At 39.1% G+C, this 16,908-nt stretch overlaps 1 protein-coding gene across 1 annotated transcript in view; it reads left to right on the forward strand.

Moving 5' to 3' along the window:
• The first annotated feature begins 2,805 nt into the window (after positions 1 to 2,805).
• The window catches only part of KDM5A (lysine demethylase 5A), a 96,467-nt gene continuing 82,364 nt past the window's right edge, over positions 2,806 to 16,908 (forward strand). The window contains exons 1-4 of the mRNA XM_041735559.1: positions 2,806 to 3,139; positions 5,805 to 5,882; positions 8,081 to 8,203; positions 15,635 to 15,805. Coding sequence (XP_041591493.1) covers positions 2,975 to 3,139; positions 5,805 to 5,882; positions 8,081 to 8,203; positions 15,635 to 15,805 — 537 coding nt within the window. The 5' untranslated portion in view covers positions 2,806 to 2,974. The remainder of the gene's footprint in view (positions 3,140 to 5,804; positions 5,883 to 8,080; positions 8,204 to 15,634; positions 15,806 to 16,908) is intronic.

A 16,908-nucleotide genomic window follows, 5' to 3' on the forward strand; every position in this document is an offset into this window, starting at 1 on the left:
GCCAGACATGTGATGGGGCCATATTGGATCCTCCAACTCCAGTTCAGCTGTCAGTTGTCTGTAGCTACATGAGTGATCTAGGGGAAACCATGAGAACACCAGATTACCAACCCACAGAATTGCAGTAATATTTTCATTTTTAGCCACTAAGCTTTTTAGCCACTAAGTTTTGAGGTGGTTTGTTTCATAACAAAGGCTAACTGAAACAAGTGTTTGTATATGGGGTTTAGGCTGGTAACTGTGAGTAACTGGGTGTTAACTTTGATGGATGCTATAATCAATTGAAGGGATATTATATATGCCACACTATGGTAGAATTTCAAAATCTGTTATATGTAAATGTAGGCTGAGGCAATGAACACACAAGGTGAATTTTTGGATGAAGCCATTCACTCATTCAACAGACTGCACACCTTCTATACACCAAGTACTATTTTAGGAATTGGGGCTACCATGGTCACTAAGACAAACTCTACACCTGTCATTGTATAGTTTACAGTTGGAGGAAGAAAGGCAATTAAGCCAAAAAGTTTGATAAGGAAGTACAGGTTGCTACCGAGTAAATGATTTTCGAGAGTTAGGGAATGCTTTCCAGAGGAAGTGATAATTATTATTTTTAAAATATTGTATTTATTTATTCCTGAGAGACACACACACACACACACACAGAGGCAGAGACACAGGCAGAGGGAGAAGCAGGCTTCATACAGGGAGCCCTATGTGGGACTTGATCCTGGGATTCCAGGATCTTGTCCTGAGCCAAAGGCAGACGATAAACTGCTAAGCCACCCAGGCTCCCAGAGGAAGAGATATTTAATCTGATAGATGAAAGAATAAGTAGATCAGAAAGGGGATAATGAAACTGTGGGGGTGGGGTAAGGAGAGTAAACATACATATTCCAGACAGAGGAAACATCTGTGAAGGCTCAGAGATGAGAGAAAGCATGGTGCATTAAAGTCATCAAAAAACTCTTTGTGTAGTACATGGAGAAACCTAACAGATGGTGCTTGGGAGTAGGATGGGTTTTAGACAAAGCAATCTGACAATGGAGCTTAATGGGGCTTGAAGGGGGTAAGAACTGAGCTATCACAATTCAGGGGAGAAAAAAAAACAATTCAGGGGAGAAATTAGGATCATGATAATGAAGATGAAGAAGCAATGGAGAATTTAACATCTTTAGGTGACATAATCTCTAGACTTGACATCTGATTGTACATAGTAAGGGAGGAGTTAAGGATTAATATCTAGATCTCTGGCTCAGGCAACTGAGTAGGTGGATGAAATCATTCATGGAAACTGGGAACACTGTAATAACTGTGGGTCATTTTTTTTTTTTAATTTTATTTATTTATGGTAGTCACACACACACACACACACACAGAGGCAGAGACAGACAGAGGGAGAAGCAGGCTCCATGCACCGGGAGCCCGACGTGGGATTCGATTCCGGGTCTCCAGGATCGCGCCCTGGGCCAAAGGCAGGCGCCAAACCGCTGCGCCACCCAGGGATCCCCCAACTGTGGGTACTTTAATTAACTAAGTGGGCTTATCTAGTAGGTAGCTACATGTACTGTTTGTTTTTTAAGATTTTATGTATTTATTTGACAGAGAGAGGGGAGTGCACAAGGGCGAGTTATAGAGGGAGAAGCAGGTTACCCGCTGATCTGATCGGGATCCTGGCGCAGGGCTCGATCTCAGGACCCTAGGGTCATGACCTCAGCCAAAGGCACTTGTTCAACTGATTGAGCCATCCAGGCGGCCCTAGATGTACTGGTTTGTAATGCAAAAGAAAAATCTTGGCTGGAAATACAGTTTTGGGAGTCATCAACCATAGTTGGCAATAGGTCCTGGGGTAGCTGTTGCACAGGGAGTCCGAGAAAAAGCCCTGGAAAGAAGCCTTCCTTCCAACTATCTAATGCTGGAACTACCTTTTCACGGTTTCTTCTTTAGTTCTTTCTACGTTATTGCCCACAATTTGAAGTAAGGGGAGAAGTACCTTGGCTTAAACATTTTTGACAAGCAGGATCAGACGGGTGCCACAGCTTTTACAGCGTATTGAGAAAGGTTTAGGGAGCGTGTTAGCAGAGTAAAGTGCTCGCTGTTGAGATGACTCGGGTCAATGCTGGAACAGCAAGGTCAGGAGCGGTTGCTTCCACGTGCACAAAAAACAATTCCTGGGCCGTGGCTGAGGCCGGCGGCAGGATTTGGGGGACAGATACGACCCGAACCTGTCGTCATGGAGACGAGGCAGCTAGAAAGCGGCCGAGGGAGTGTTCGGAAGGGATACACAAGACTGAAGAAAGAGATGCCGAAAAAGCTAGTTACGTAGAAAAAGGCAGATGCGAAGGTTAAAACCAGCCGTGATACCCGGACAGGGAGACAGCACCGCCCAGGGCTGGCCGAGTTTGTTTTCGTGTCGTTCACACACAAAAGGGAACAGAGCCCTCCTCACCGGAAGCAGAACCTCTGCCCTCTGGAGCCTTACACATTCCTCCGCGCCGGAAGAGCGCGGCCCCCGAGCCTCGGAGGCTTCGCCCTCAGCGTTAGCTTCCCTGAAAGAGAGCCCGTGGGCGCTGGGGGGCGGGCCGCCCGAAGCTGCGGAACAGCGCGGACCCTCGCAGAGCAGCGGGCCGGGAACCGTCCCCGGCTGCCGGCAAACCCAGGAAGAGGAAGGCCCTGCGCCGAGGCAGCGCGTCCGGCGGAGGGATTCTGTTTCTGTGGTGGCGGAGGGATTTGAAGTCCTTTAACTTCCGGAGAAGTCCTGACCCAGAGACGAAAAACCCCGAAGGAAACAATAACAAACGAGAAGAGGAAGCGGCTGTGGGGTTGGGTTCCTGTGTGGAGCGGTTCTTGTCCGAGAAGATGAGCTTCGGCCCCTGTCAGGAGACGTGAGAGGGTTCGGTGGCCTTCAACCAACCTTTCTCCACCTGTTCTCCCCCCCCCCGCCCGTCGGAGGGCCCCCCCGGGTGTTGCCATGGCCGGCGTGGGGCCGGGGGGCTACGCGGCCGAGTTTGTGCCGCCGCCGGAGTGCCCAGTCTTTGAGCCCAGCTGGGAGGAGTTCACGGACCCGCTCAGCTTCATCGGCCGCATCCGGCCTCTGGCAGAGAAAACCGGCATCTGCAAAATCCGACCGCCCAAGGTACCGGAGTCCGGGGAGACGGAAGGGGGAGTGCTTTAGGTTTACTTTCTTTTCTTTTTTAAAAAGATTTTATTTATTTATGAGAGAGATACACACACACACGCACACACAGAGGCAGAGGGAGAAGCAGAAGCAGGCTCCACGCAGGGAGCCCGATGCGGGGCTGGATCCTGGGACTCCGGGATCACGCCCTGAGCCAGAGGCAGATGCTCAACCGCTGAGCCACCCAGGCGTCCCTAGCTTTACTTTCCCGGTCCTTCTTCCGTTTCGTATTTACTCTCTCGTTTCTCAACAATTAGAAGCTAAGTTTCTGGGTGTTCTTGCCTTGGTTTCTTTAGCAGGCTTCTGTGGTAGGCCTGTCTGAGCGCCAGAGCGTGTCCCACGGGCCTTCCTGCCCAGAACTTGGGAGCTGGTACTTCTATTCCCCTTTGATTGTAGGCAAGGGTAACAAAAGACTTCGGGCCTCGCGCTGGCCGAGGAGGTGCTCGAAGTGTTAGGACGTGTCGTACCCTCGTGTACTGTGCTTTCTCCTTAGGATGCTAGAGTAAAAACTGCCTTTACACTGACTTTCTGTTTTTCTAATCCGAGTCCTACTAATGGTTGATTGAGTAAATATTTGCAGGCCTCATTTCAAAGGAAAGATTTCTTAAACGGTAATCTGAGATCTAGTCGTCCCCTAGAATGGGATTACCAAACAAGAACCCTAGACTGTGTTGCTGCAATGAGAAAGTCTTCCCAGGGGACGAGAAGGTGCAGCATTTATTTTAGAATTTGGTGGTTTAAGAGGAACTCTTTTGACATAAGGAACCAAGGTTCAAAGATTTATGAATTGCAATTATTGCAAGTAACTGTTTGCCTGTAGATTTTTTTATAATCCTCAATCTTTAAGGAAAGCAGATACTACTCCTTTGGGGGCATTAGTGCCCCAAGAGGTTGAGTGATTTGCTCAAGGTCAAAAGATTTTTTTCTTTACCCATGAGACCAACGTTTTTCAAATGCTGTTCCTGGTCCACCTGCACAAGGCTCAACCAGCTGCTTGTTAAAATGCAGATCTCTAGGCCCCTTTTTCAGACTAGAATAAATTTCTGGATGTGGAAGTTCTAGAATGTGCTTTTTTTTAGTGAGTACTCTCAGATGATGCTTAATGCACATTAAAGTGTGTGAACTATTGCCTTCGGTGCTTCTTAAAGGGACACCTTGCTTTATGTTTTGTCTATTAGTTATAAGAATAAAGGATGAAGTACTGTTTTCGTGTTGCATTTTAAAAAGCGTCTGCTCTCACCACAAACTACCACAGTGGTGTGCACCATAGAGAATAAAAAGAGCTGAAGCTAGGAGGGAGGAGGAGAAGCTAATTTAGCACCTACAGATTATTTCACTTAATATTCTTTAAAGCCCTAGTGGGTAAATAACATCTCATTTTACAGATAAGACAACTCTGAATAAGTTATATAACTTATCAAATGAATGATCTTGGGTGTGTGGCAAAGTAGATTTTGAACCTAGATCAATCTGTTTTATTCTAAAACCCAAGCATGCTACTACACCTGTTTATGCTTAATGAATTTGATTAAGATTTATAAATATTAATTACAGATGAAAGATTAAAAGCTGATTTCTATGACGAATGATGGCATATGCATTGCCAAAAGCATCATTTAACTTCTAACATTTAATTAAAAGCTTCATTTAACTGTTGAACTATCAAAATTACCTAATACTGGGAAAACTTTAAGCTCTGAAGTTTTTCCTAAACCATATTTTCATTTACTCTGTTGCCTTTATGAATTACAAATTGTGTTCAGGATTCCTTTAGGTACAAAAAAAATAGTTCATTATTAAAAAAAGATGGAAATAATATACCTTCTCTTTGTATGTCTTATTATTATTAAAAATAAATCTTGTTTACAAGCAGAATTTAATTTCAAAGTTGATGTTCTTTGGTTTCTAAGGTAAGAAAAATTTTTTTGACTACTTCTCACATTTTTAAGTAGATTTACTATTATTTAGGCCAAATCAAAATATGTTTTCTAGAATCCTACTTGAATTGTGCTAGCCCATTTCAGTTATACCATAACTCCAATCTGGAAATTGCCCTTATTCTGTGAATTTGCTTACTTTTAAAAAAAATATTTGGATGTTGAGAAACCAGGCTTTGAACAAAACATTTATGTAACACAGACTGTAAAGTGCTGTGTCACATTACCCATGAAAACAAAAAGATATTAACCAATTATATAAGTACTTTAAAAATCACCTTTTAATCTTCAGTTTTACCCTTTTTAGTTTCTTTCAAATTCTGTTTTATTTTTCATTTAGTAAACTTGGGATGTTTATTAGACCCTGTTGTGATACACAAGTTCACTGCATTCCATTTGAGTAATTGGGGAAAGCATAATTGTGGGTTATAAAGGATGGGACTCCTGAAATTTGAAGAGGATTTATAGATAAAATACTTTTAATAAGAGAATATGAGAGAGAAGTGATTGGAGAGAATATTAAAAACATCTCATCTAAAAAGTATTACTTTTCCTGTTTATACAATGAAAAAGACTTAAAGTTGACTTGTCATCATTTATGGCTATTCATCCCTTAAATTTAAGGGAATGAATAATGCATTCTTACACATCAATATGTTTAAAAATATATATGTATTTTTATTTAGGATTGGCAACCGCCATTTGCATGTGAAGTAAAAAGCTTTCGTTTCACTCCCAGAGTCCAGCGCCTGAATGAACTTGAGGTGAGTGTTATATCGTGACTTCTGCTTCCTGATTCATTCTTTGTCAGGGCTCCTGTAGAGAACTTTGAGCAACTCACGTACCAGGGCTTAGAATTAATGTTAGCTGAGGGACGCCTGAGTGCCTCTGTCACTTAAGCAGTTGCCTTCAGCCCAGGCCCCACCTCAGACTCCCTGCTCATCAGGGAGTCGCTTCTCTCTCTGACCCTCCCCCTCTTATGCTCACATGCACACATGCGGGGTCAGGGTCTCTCTCTTTGAAATAAATAAACAACATTTAACAAAAAAAGTTTTATTTTTATTTTTTATTTTTTTATTTTTTTATTTTTTTTTTCAAAAAAAGTTTAAAAAAAAAAGAATGTTTGTTGGGATTGAATGGAAGGATGTTTCCTTTCCTTTCCTTTTCTTTTTTCTCTCTTCTTTTTTTTTTAAAGTAGGCTCCACTCAGCGTGGACCCCTATGTGGGGCTTGAATCCTCAACCAGGAGACCAAGACCTAGACTGAATCAAGAGTAGGCTGCTTAACTGACTGAGCCACTCAGGCACGCCTGAATGGAAGAAGTTTCTGGTTAAAAAGAAAAAAAAAAATGTAAAAAGTTCTTAACAGTTTTTCAACTTAACTGGGACTATGGGAAAGTATCTCCAGCTATGTTTTTTTTTCTTAGTGGAAATATTCAGTGCTCACCTGCAGAAACCTGGAATTCTTTTTTCTTTTTTCTTTTTTTATTTTGAGACCTGAAATTCTAAGTTCTGCTTCCTTACCATTCTACTAAAATTTTTGCTGATGTTGGAAGATTCTGTCTCTTGGGGTCTTTGGAAAGTAGATTTTAATATTTTATCAGAGGTTTTCAAAGATTATTTTTAGTTCTAACAGAACTTTTCCAGGACTGTAATCTGATTTATTAATAACTGTTTAAATATTAGTAGTTTCTTTTAAGTTTTCTAAATTGAAGTCTTTTTTTTTTTTTTAAGCTTTTATTTATTTATTCATGAGAGACACACACAAAGAGAGAGAGGCAGAGACACAGACAGAGGGAGAAGCAGGTGGGGAGCCCAATGTAGGACTTGATCCCGTGACTCTAGGATCACGCCCCGGGCGGAAGGCAGGCACCAAACCACTGAGCCACCCAGGGATCCCCTGAAGTCTGTTTAAATATCTCTGTTTTTTCTGTCTGCTCGTTTATCAGAAAGGTACTTCAGTATGGTAGAAAACTGTTTCAGAGTACAAAAGAGAAATCTTAGCTAGCTGAGGCTTAATGTGTCGCAATGAAATATTTTTTTCCCTTGATGCTCCTGAAACATTTATTTTCCGAGATTTTAATCTTTTTCCCTTTAGTGTCTTGTCATTAGATACATGAAGGATCTTAATATCGGTGGGGTAGAGAATTGGTGTACCTGAAGTAGGCATATTTTCTACAGACGAAATGATAGAATGCTTAGAAACAGAATAATCCAATTTACTAAATTTTCTCGTTAGTGGAAAGACAAGCCAACTTTTATCAAAAAATTGCTTTGGTTGATAAAATGTAAGAACATTTCTCATAGGGGATCCCTGGGTGGCGCAGCGGTTTGGCGCCTGCCTTTGGCCCAGGGCGCGATCCTGGAGACCCGGGATCGAATCCCACATCGGGCTCCCGGTGTATGGAGCCTGCTTCTCCCTCTGCCTATGTCTCTGCCTCTCTCTCTCTCTCACTGTGTGCCTATCATAAATAAATAAAATTAAAAAAAAAAAAAAAAAAAAAGCAGCACGTTTTTTAAAAAAAAAAAAAAAAAAAGAACATTTCTCATATATGAAAGTGACTTTTTTTTGCCATAGTGAATAAAGCTTATTAGAAGTATTTTGTCTTGGGGCACCTGGGTGGCTCAGTGGTGGAGTGTCTGCCTTTGTCTCAGGTTGTGATCCTGGGATCAAGTCCTGCATTGAGTCCTGCAGGAAGCCTGCTTCTCCTTCTGCCTATATCTCTGCCTCTCTCCCTGTGTCTCTTGTGAATCAATAAATAGAATATTTTTAAAAAAGTATTTTCTCTATTATTGCCTTATTTTACAGGGTTGGACTAAGCAATAACGTAGACTTTGAATTTCTTTAGAGAAATGAGTATCTTTGTTAAGTAAAACTCATTTATTTTCAATCATAACTTAATTCCTATTTCTTTTTTTTTTTTTTAATTCCTATTTCTGATTTCTGTTTTTTAATAATCTTAGGCAATGACCAGAGTGAGACTAGACTTCTTGGATCAATTAGCAAAATTTTGGGAACTCCAAGGATCTACTTTAAAAATTCCAGTGGTGGAGAGAAAAATCCTGGATCTGTATGCTTTGAGCAAGGTGAGGCTGTACTTGGTTTAGAAATTGGAGCAGAGACTAGTGAATCTATGAAATTAGGAATTTCCAATAAACTTGATGGAAAACATTGTTTGCTATGGAGGGTTTGACGTGTAATGTAAGCATGAATAAGTGTAAATGACAGATTTTGAAATTTTCTTTAAAATTATTTTATAGGGATCCCTGGGTGGCGCAGCGGTTTAGCGCCTGCCTTTGCCCCAGGGCGCGATCCTGGAGACCCAGGATCGAATCCCACGTCGGGCTCCCGGTGCATGGAGCCTGCTTCTCCCTCTGCCTATGTCTCTACCTCTCTCTCTCTCTCTGTGTGACTATCATAAATAAATAAAAATTAAAAAATAAATAAATAAAATTATTTTATAATTTAAGATTTAACATTTAATGACATAGATTAGTAGGCTCTGTGATAAATAATACACACAAAAATGACACCAATCTGTTAATATTATCTTGTGTTGAGTTTAAATGTTTTATGTTGATCTTGTCATCTTTTTTATACTTTTTTAATTTAATTGAAAATTTGTTTTATTAAAAGAGATTCATGGTGCTCACCATTCTCATATGCTGCGTATCACTTATGTTAATATTTGTAAGCATGCTAACTGAAGCCAGCATTATCCAGAGCTTGATAACTCAAGGGTGAAGAGTTTAGACTAATTTTTGCCTACACTTCCATTAACTTTGTAAAGTTATATTTCTAATTTTTTAATAAATTTAATAAATTTTTAATAAAGTTATATTTCTAATTTTTGCCTACACTTCCATTAACTTTGTAAAGTTATATTTCTTAATGTGAAAGAACTAACTGACCTGCGGCAGTGTTTAAATTACCTTGAAAACATTAATACAATACATAATGCAATAATAAAAATTTATAATCCTTTTGACTTGAGGGAAGACAGCTTGATTATCTGAGGAATTTTACAAAATATCTTTCTGTGTGGTCTTTCATATCCTCTGACACTGTTTTGAAATAAAATTATTTAAATTGTAGAGTTAGTTTTAGAGATATCACTTTCAAGGAAAAATGAGACAAACGTAAAATATTTTAAATTTAGTGTCACGTCAGAATGTTTTAAAAATTTTATACTAAATCTTAAAACAGAAGATTTATATTTGGCTGACAGCTGGTGAGTGTCTCTGGAATTAGTGTCATCAATGACATGACTTTGAAACACTTTGCTTTCCACTACTTTATAATGGGAAGCAATTTTCAGTCATCAGTCTGAGTGTTTAAATTGTTAATTTGATGGTTTCCTATGTTGACTAAACCATTTTGTCTTATTATTTTTAGTAATAAAAAGTGTTACATGGAATATCTATAACTTAATGGAGTTTTTTCTTTTTTTTTTTTGTAAAAGATTTTATTTATTCATGAGAGACACACAGAGAGAGAGAGAGAGAGAGAACACAGGCAGAGGGAGAAGCAGGCTCCATGCAGGGAGCCCGACATGGGACTCGATCCCGGGTCTCCAGGATCATGTCTTGGGCTGAAGGCAGAGCTAAACCGCTGAGCCACCGGGGCTGCCCCTTAATGGAGTTTTGTGTTAATAATTACTGTTTAAAATTAGTGCAGCAAAGAACATTCGTTCTAGCCCTTAAACCTTTTTTTTTGGTCTGTGTAATATTTTATTTATTTTTTATTTTTTTATTTTTATTTTTATTTTTTTATTTTTTTTGGTCTGTGTAATATTTTAAAATATAAGGCTTAAATTCTTCCTTTCCACCTCTCCACTCCCATCCCCAGTCTTCAGAACTAATCATTTTCAGTTCTTTTGGTCGTTTCTTTTTTTTTTTTTTTAACATTTTTTTAAAAAATTTTTATTTATTTATGATAGTCACACAGAGAGAGAGAGAGAGAGAGGCAGAGACATAGGCAGAGGGAGAAGCAGGCTCCATGCACCGGGAGCCCAATGTCTCGGGCTCTCCCGGGTCTCCAGGATCGCGCCCTGGGCCAAAGGCAGGCGCTAAACCGCTGCGCCACCCAGGGATCCCCTTTTGGTTTCTGATTTAGATACTTTTATTTCCAAATACTATGCTCATGTTAGTTCTTCACTTCAGTTTTAAATATTATACCCTGATTTTCTACTATTAGTGATGGAGAATGGGTATAAGAAACCTAAATCCTTACATAGTTCCCCTGTTCTGTTCTAGTATACTTAGATCAAATTTTTTTAAAAAAGATTTTTTTCTTTAAATATTTTATTTATTTATTCATGAGAGACACACAGAGAGAGGCAGAGACATAGGCAGAGGGAGAAGCAGGCTTCCTGTGGGGAGCCTGACGTGGGTGGGACTCGATCCCGGGTCTCCAGGATCACGCCCTGGGCCAAAGGCAGCGCTAAAACGTTGAGCCACCCAGGCTGCCCCCAAAAGATTTTAAGTAATCTCTATATCCAACATGGGACTTGAGTTTACAATTCCAAAATCAAGAGTCACATGTTCCACTGACTGAGGCAGCCAAGCATCCCAGATAAACTTTTTTATTAATGAAAACTTATTACTGTGGGGCACCTTAGTGGCTCAGTTGGTTGAGTGTCTGCCTTGGCCTCTGGTCATGATCCCAGGGTCCTGGGATCAAGCCCCAGGTTGAGCTCCCTGCTCACTGAGGAGCCTGCATCTCCCTCTCCCACTCCCCCTGCTTGTGCTCATTCTCTCTCAACCAAATAAACTCTTTAATAAAAAAATTATTACTGTGACTCTAAATACAAATATTATTTGTACCTGAGCCTTATAGTGTGGTATGATTGTTTTCCTTATATCAGTTTTTATTTTTCTTGGAATTAATCCCCCTTCCTGTTTTCATTTTCTCAGCTTTCTTTGTTACCCATCAAAAACTGATTTTTCAGATTTTCTACCAGCAGTATAAATCCATATGCTTTACCTATCAGGTAGTCTATCAGTTCCATTTTCCTCTTGGAGCCATTCCTCTGGAATTCTTTTTTCTACTCCAATCCAGACTCCTTGTTTTTTAAGATCAACTGTCAGCTTGGAACCTCCTTTTGCCTTATTACTCTGGGAATTCCCTTTGCCTCTCTTCTTATTTCACATCTTCCTATTTACATGGCTTACTCCTATTTTGGTGAGGCATTCTGTTAGTTTTATGAACAAGAAGATAAATGGAATGTAAATTTTTTGCTTATCTAAAAATGTCCTATTCTTATACTTTAGTGGTAGTTTGGTAGTGTTTAAAGTCTCAATTGTAAATTGTTTTCCTTTAGTATTTTGAAAACTTTACTCCATTTTCTTTTAGTTTCCAGTGTTGCTGTTGAGAATGATGCAATAGTAATCCTTGTTCCTTCCTATGTGGCTTTATTTTTCTTGAAGATGTAGAACCTTCAGCACTAATTTTAAAGTCCAACAGAACATTTAATAGTGAACAAAGCTGTTTAAATTTACCTTTTATTTTATTGATTGATTGATTGATTGATTGATTTTTTACCTTTTATTTTTATGTAAGTCTTCATGAAGTTTGTTTTAAGTAGGGTCATCATAAGGGAATTTGTGAATCATTCCAGTCAATGATTCTAAGACTTTTGATCTTTTTGCTGTCTTTCTCAATGGCACTGTCTTTCTCAGTGGCAGTGCAGGAGACGTCTCTAAGCAAAAGCAAAATTTTGGCAGCCTTCGATCTCAGATTCAATTTTAGCTCCTTGTAATGTGCCATATTGTCTTCTTCCAAACTTCTTTCTTCTTAGCCTTCCTGATACCCTTCTCCATGAAACTGCTTCTGCGGAGAGAATGTCCACTTCATCATTTAATATTTTTATTGCACTTGATAAATTTTCTTATCTGAGCTCATGTTTTTGAGGTCTTACAACTTTTCTTGTAGTTTTTCCATTCTTTGATAATTTCTTCCACTTACCTTTTTTTTCCTCTGAACTTTTACTAGTTGGATGTTAGACTGATCTTTAGTTAGCTTACCTATTTCTCTTAGGTTAGGTTCCCTTCTTTTCAAACTCCACTGAGAGTAATTCTCTAATCTGCTTGGGGTAGACAGCAATAGTTGCCTGGCTGTACTGACTGGAGGAGGTCTAATTGCCTTTTTTTTTTTTTTTTTAAGATTTTATTTGTTTATGAGAGACACAGAGAGAGAGAGAGGCAGACATAGAGGGAGAAGCAGGCTCCATGCAGGGAGCCCGACGTGGGACTCGATCCTGGATCTCCAGGATCAGGCCCTGGGCTGACGGCGGCGCTAAACTGCTGAGCCACCTGGGCGGCCCTCTAATTACTTTTATAAAAGTTTCAACCAGTCCTATTCTTTGTTTATTGTCCTCTCTGATTTTTTTTTTTTTTAGATGTTATTTATTCATGAGAGAGAGAGAGAGAGAGAGGCAGAGACATAGGTAGAGAGAGAAGCAGGCTCCCTGTAGGAACCTGATGTGGGACTCCATCCAGGACCCTAGGATCGCGAACTGAGCCAAAGGCAGATGCTCATCCACTGAGCCACCTAGACATCCCGTTATATCTGATTTTAAAGGGACTGTTGCTTCCATTTCTTAAGCCCTTCCAGGCCCTGTTTTGGAAAGGCTTCTCCTTGGCTTTCTTCTTTTGAAGGTATTCAGTTGGTTTTTGTTTTTTGCCTGCTACATTATTACTTGTGTATCTGCTTTCTCATCTGTGTCCTATGTCTTTTTGTTCCTTTACTGTCATTTCAGTGAAGGCTTGAGAGGGAGCTTTTAAGTAGAAGATTACTACTACTTAATGTCTGTTAAGATTGTCTCCTACTAGCCACACTTAGTTTTACATTGGATGGAAATTCTGACCTTGATTGACATTATTCTTTGGTCAAGTTTTGATTAAGGGCTTGTCTCTATTTTGTTCAGTTTATCTTTGCATATCATGTATCTTTTAGAAGGCTTGGTATAAGTGATATTTTTCTAGTGACAGTGGTGTGGTATATTTCATGGCAAAATGTAGTAAATCGTTTCTATTTTGAAATTATACATGATAATTTTTGAATCTGTCGGTTGAAGAAAAACAAGTGACAAGTTTTGTGTGTTTTATAGTATTGGGCCCTGTTAGAGTGTTGTATGCACAAAGCCAAAGTCATAGTGTTAGTTTCTTTGTGAGATAGTTTTATCTTATTTCTTAGCCATACTCTGCTGGCTGTCATTTTCACAGCTGTGTGCCAGTAAGCATCTTAGCTGGGTGGGACAGCATGACTCAATCCATGCAGATATATTATTACTAATGGAAATTTAGCTTAAAATGATTTGCATATGAAGTAGAGTAGTAGTATGTAATGCTGATAATTATATTGTATAATGAAGATTACTAAGAGAGCTTCTCTTTCATTTCAGACTCTTCCTCACTTGCTTCAGCCACATTGGCTTCCTTATTGTTGCTCAAACATTTGAGATAATCTTTCTAATGTGGGGCCCTTGCCCTGACTATTTCCTGTATATCTGCTTGGATATCTGCTTCACCTTGAATTTTACCTTTATAATGAAGTTTTTTGTGCTTGTTTAATACTTAAGCTATACCCTTACTCTGCTTCTTGTGAGATCTTTTAACTGCTTTTCAAAGTTTCTTCTTCACTTTAAAATTTACATACTATGTTTATAGACTGTTTTTCCTTCTAGAATGTAAGCACCATGAAGGCAAAGATCTTTGTTTTATTCACGGATGTATCTCAAGCACCTAGAACAGTACCTGACAGTATAGAAGCACTGGAAAGATGTGAATAAGAGGCATCCTGATTCATCCACTTGCTTCCAGAAAACCCTCTAAGACGCCCTCATTGTGTCTTCTTTTACACTACAAAATTGGAAAAATGAGCCTTTTTTTCTTTTTATAATTTTCTCCTGGCTAACCTTTTTTTTTTTTAATTTTTAAAAAATTTTTATTTATTTATGATAGTCACAGAGAGAGAGAGAGAGAGAGAGAGAGAGAGAGAGGGAGAGACACAAGGAGGCTCCATGCACCGGGAACCCGACGTGGGATTCGATCCCGGGTCTCCAGGATCGCGCCCTGGGCCAAAGGCAGGCGCCAAACTGCTGCGCCACCCAGGGATCCCTGGCTAACCTTTTTTAACAGAGAGGGGCTTCTCTGAGGATGTGATAAAAGAAGCTAAAGAATAGAGATGTGTTCTTTTTTTTTTTTTTCTTTAAAGATTTTATTTATTTATTCATGAGAGACAGAGAGGGGCAGAGACATAGGCAGAGAGAGAAGCAGGCTCCATGCAGGGAGCCTGATGTGGGACTCGATCCCGGGACTCCAGGATCACTCCCTGGGCCAAAGGCAGAGGCTTAACCACTGAGTCACCCAGGGGATCCCATGAATTAGAGACGTGTTCAACTCTTGTGCATGTGAACTTACATGTTTCCACCAAGCTTTCACATATTTCAGAAGAGGGAAATTTTGCTTTGCTATATAGATCTGTCTTTGTCTGTAATAACATTGTAGAGTACAAGAGCTGAAAATGTTTTTATTTATAGCTTGCACACCTCCCACTTGCCCACACAGAGACATCATAATACTGCTAACATTGAGATCATGTTTATTTTGTCCTGGTGCTTTTTGTGTTTTTTCATCTGTCTTCACAACGACTGTGCCAGCCAGGCACCCCCCTCTCAACTTTTTTGATACAGAAGAATAACAGTAGTGTATACTCTAAGAGGAAAATTTTTTTTGATTTTAAATAACGATCACAGTCCTTTTTATTCTATCATTAATCAACTGAAGACTGCCTATATTTTAGAGTGTGAGAGATGTGCAATATTAATTTCTGGAAGATAGGGAACTTTTTGATATGTGTATATTCTGTATAGTGCCTGGTTTGATGTGAGCATTCATCCAAATTGTCCAGTTTATCTTCTTCCTATGTCAGTACATTCTGTACTATATTTTCTAGTAAGTCTACCACTATGATCTGATCTTTGCCCATCATTCCTTCATAATCTTCACAAAAAACTGAAAAATTACAGCCTTTTCCAAAATATCCTCTGAAACCATTGTTAACTTTATTTTTTTTTTTTAGATTCTATAGTCTACTTTTCCTACTTTTAGGATTTATGTTTGTTTCATACTATATAATTTACATTTATGGTTTTGTTTATTTTTGTTCTGTTTTTAATTATTTATATTTAGAGTTCCTTGTGGATATCAAGTACATAAATCTGTTTAGTTTTCTCAAGGTGTATAATGCACAGAGTGAGTGTATTTATTAAATGTCTTTGAATGCTTCATTAAAAAATAGGCACAATAACATTAGTTAAATAATAGAGTTTAAAACTTCTAAAGATCATTGTCTTTCATACTTTAAATGTTGACACAGGTTTCAATTTTGTCAGGTATTTATGGGACGGAAATCAGAAATCTAGGTCAGAATAATTTTTGTACTTAGCAGGCAAGATATAGAATCAATATATGAATCTCCTTTCTTTCTTTAAACAATTTTTACTTTCTTTTCAGGTTGTTGCCAGCAAAGGTGGTTTTGAAATGGTCACGAAAGAGAAGAAATGGTCTAAAGTGGGTAGTCGCTTGGGATATCTGCCAGGAAAAGGAACTGGCTCTCTTTTGAAGTCACATTATGAAAGAATTCTCTACCCATATGAACTTTTCCAATCTGGTGTCAGCCTTATGGTGAGATGCATCATTTTTTTTAGGAGTGGGTAAATCCAGTCTGCCACATATGATTGTTAGACTGTGTTCACATAACAAGTTAGCAGTTCACTAATAAGTATAGCAAGTTATGCTTTTCCAGGTACCAAAATTTGGGGTATCAAGGTATGAGTTTTTTTTTTTTTTTTAAATTTTTATTTATTTATGATAGTCATACAGGGAGAGAGAAACAGGCAGAGACACAGGCAGAGGGAGAAGCAGGCTCCAGGCACCGGGAGCCTGATGTGGGATTCGATCCTGGGTCTCCAGGATCGCGCCCTGGGCCAAAGGCAGGCGCCAAACCGCTGCGCCACCCAGGGATCCCCAAGGTATGAGTTTTAAGTGAGTAATTTTTGGTGGTTTAAAGTAAAGGCTAATGGTAATGAAGGATGTTTTCTTTATTTAAGGTAGGTTCTCTTGACTTAAGCTTTTTGAAAAATTCCTCCTGTTGGTTTCATGTATTTTTTAACACCTTTATTGAGGTTATACTTTGCATGTGATAGAATTCAGTCATTGTAGCTATATAGTCAGAGGCTTTTAATAAATTATACATTTATGCAGTAATCACCACAGTACAATTTTAGAATATTTCCATCAGCCCAGAAAAGTCCTTTGTGTTGGGTTGTGGTTGGTTTGTGTTCTTACCACTAAACTCAGATAAACATCTGATCTGCCTTCTGGCTCTGTAGTTTTTATGCCTTTGTAGAAATTTCATGTAGATGGAATCATACAATATGATTTTGTGTCTGTCTTCTTTCACTTAGCTTAATGTTTTCAAGGTTCATCTGTGTTTAGACTCTATTACTATTTCGTTCCTTTTTACGGCTGAATAATAACCCATTGTATGGTTATACCATATTTGTTAATCCATTTACCAGTTGGTGGACAGTTGGATTGTTTCCAGTTTATGGCTATTATGAATAAATGCTATGAATATTCATGTCTAAGTCTTTGTGTGGACATATGTTTTCATTTCTCTTGGGTAGATACCTAGGAGTGGAATTGCTGGGTTATATGGTAAGTTTATGTTTAACTTTTTAAGAAACTGCCAAACTGTTTTGCAAAGTGGCTGAACCATTTTACAT

Source organism: Vulpes lagopus, chromosome 21 (assembly GCF_018345385.1).
Source record: "Vulpes lagopus strain Blue_001 chromosome 21, ASM1834538v1, whole genome shotgun sequence".
Taxonomy (NCBI): domain Eukaryota; kingdom Metazoa; phylum Chordata; class Mammalia; order Carnivora; family Canidae; genus Vulpes; species Vulpes lagopus.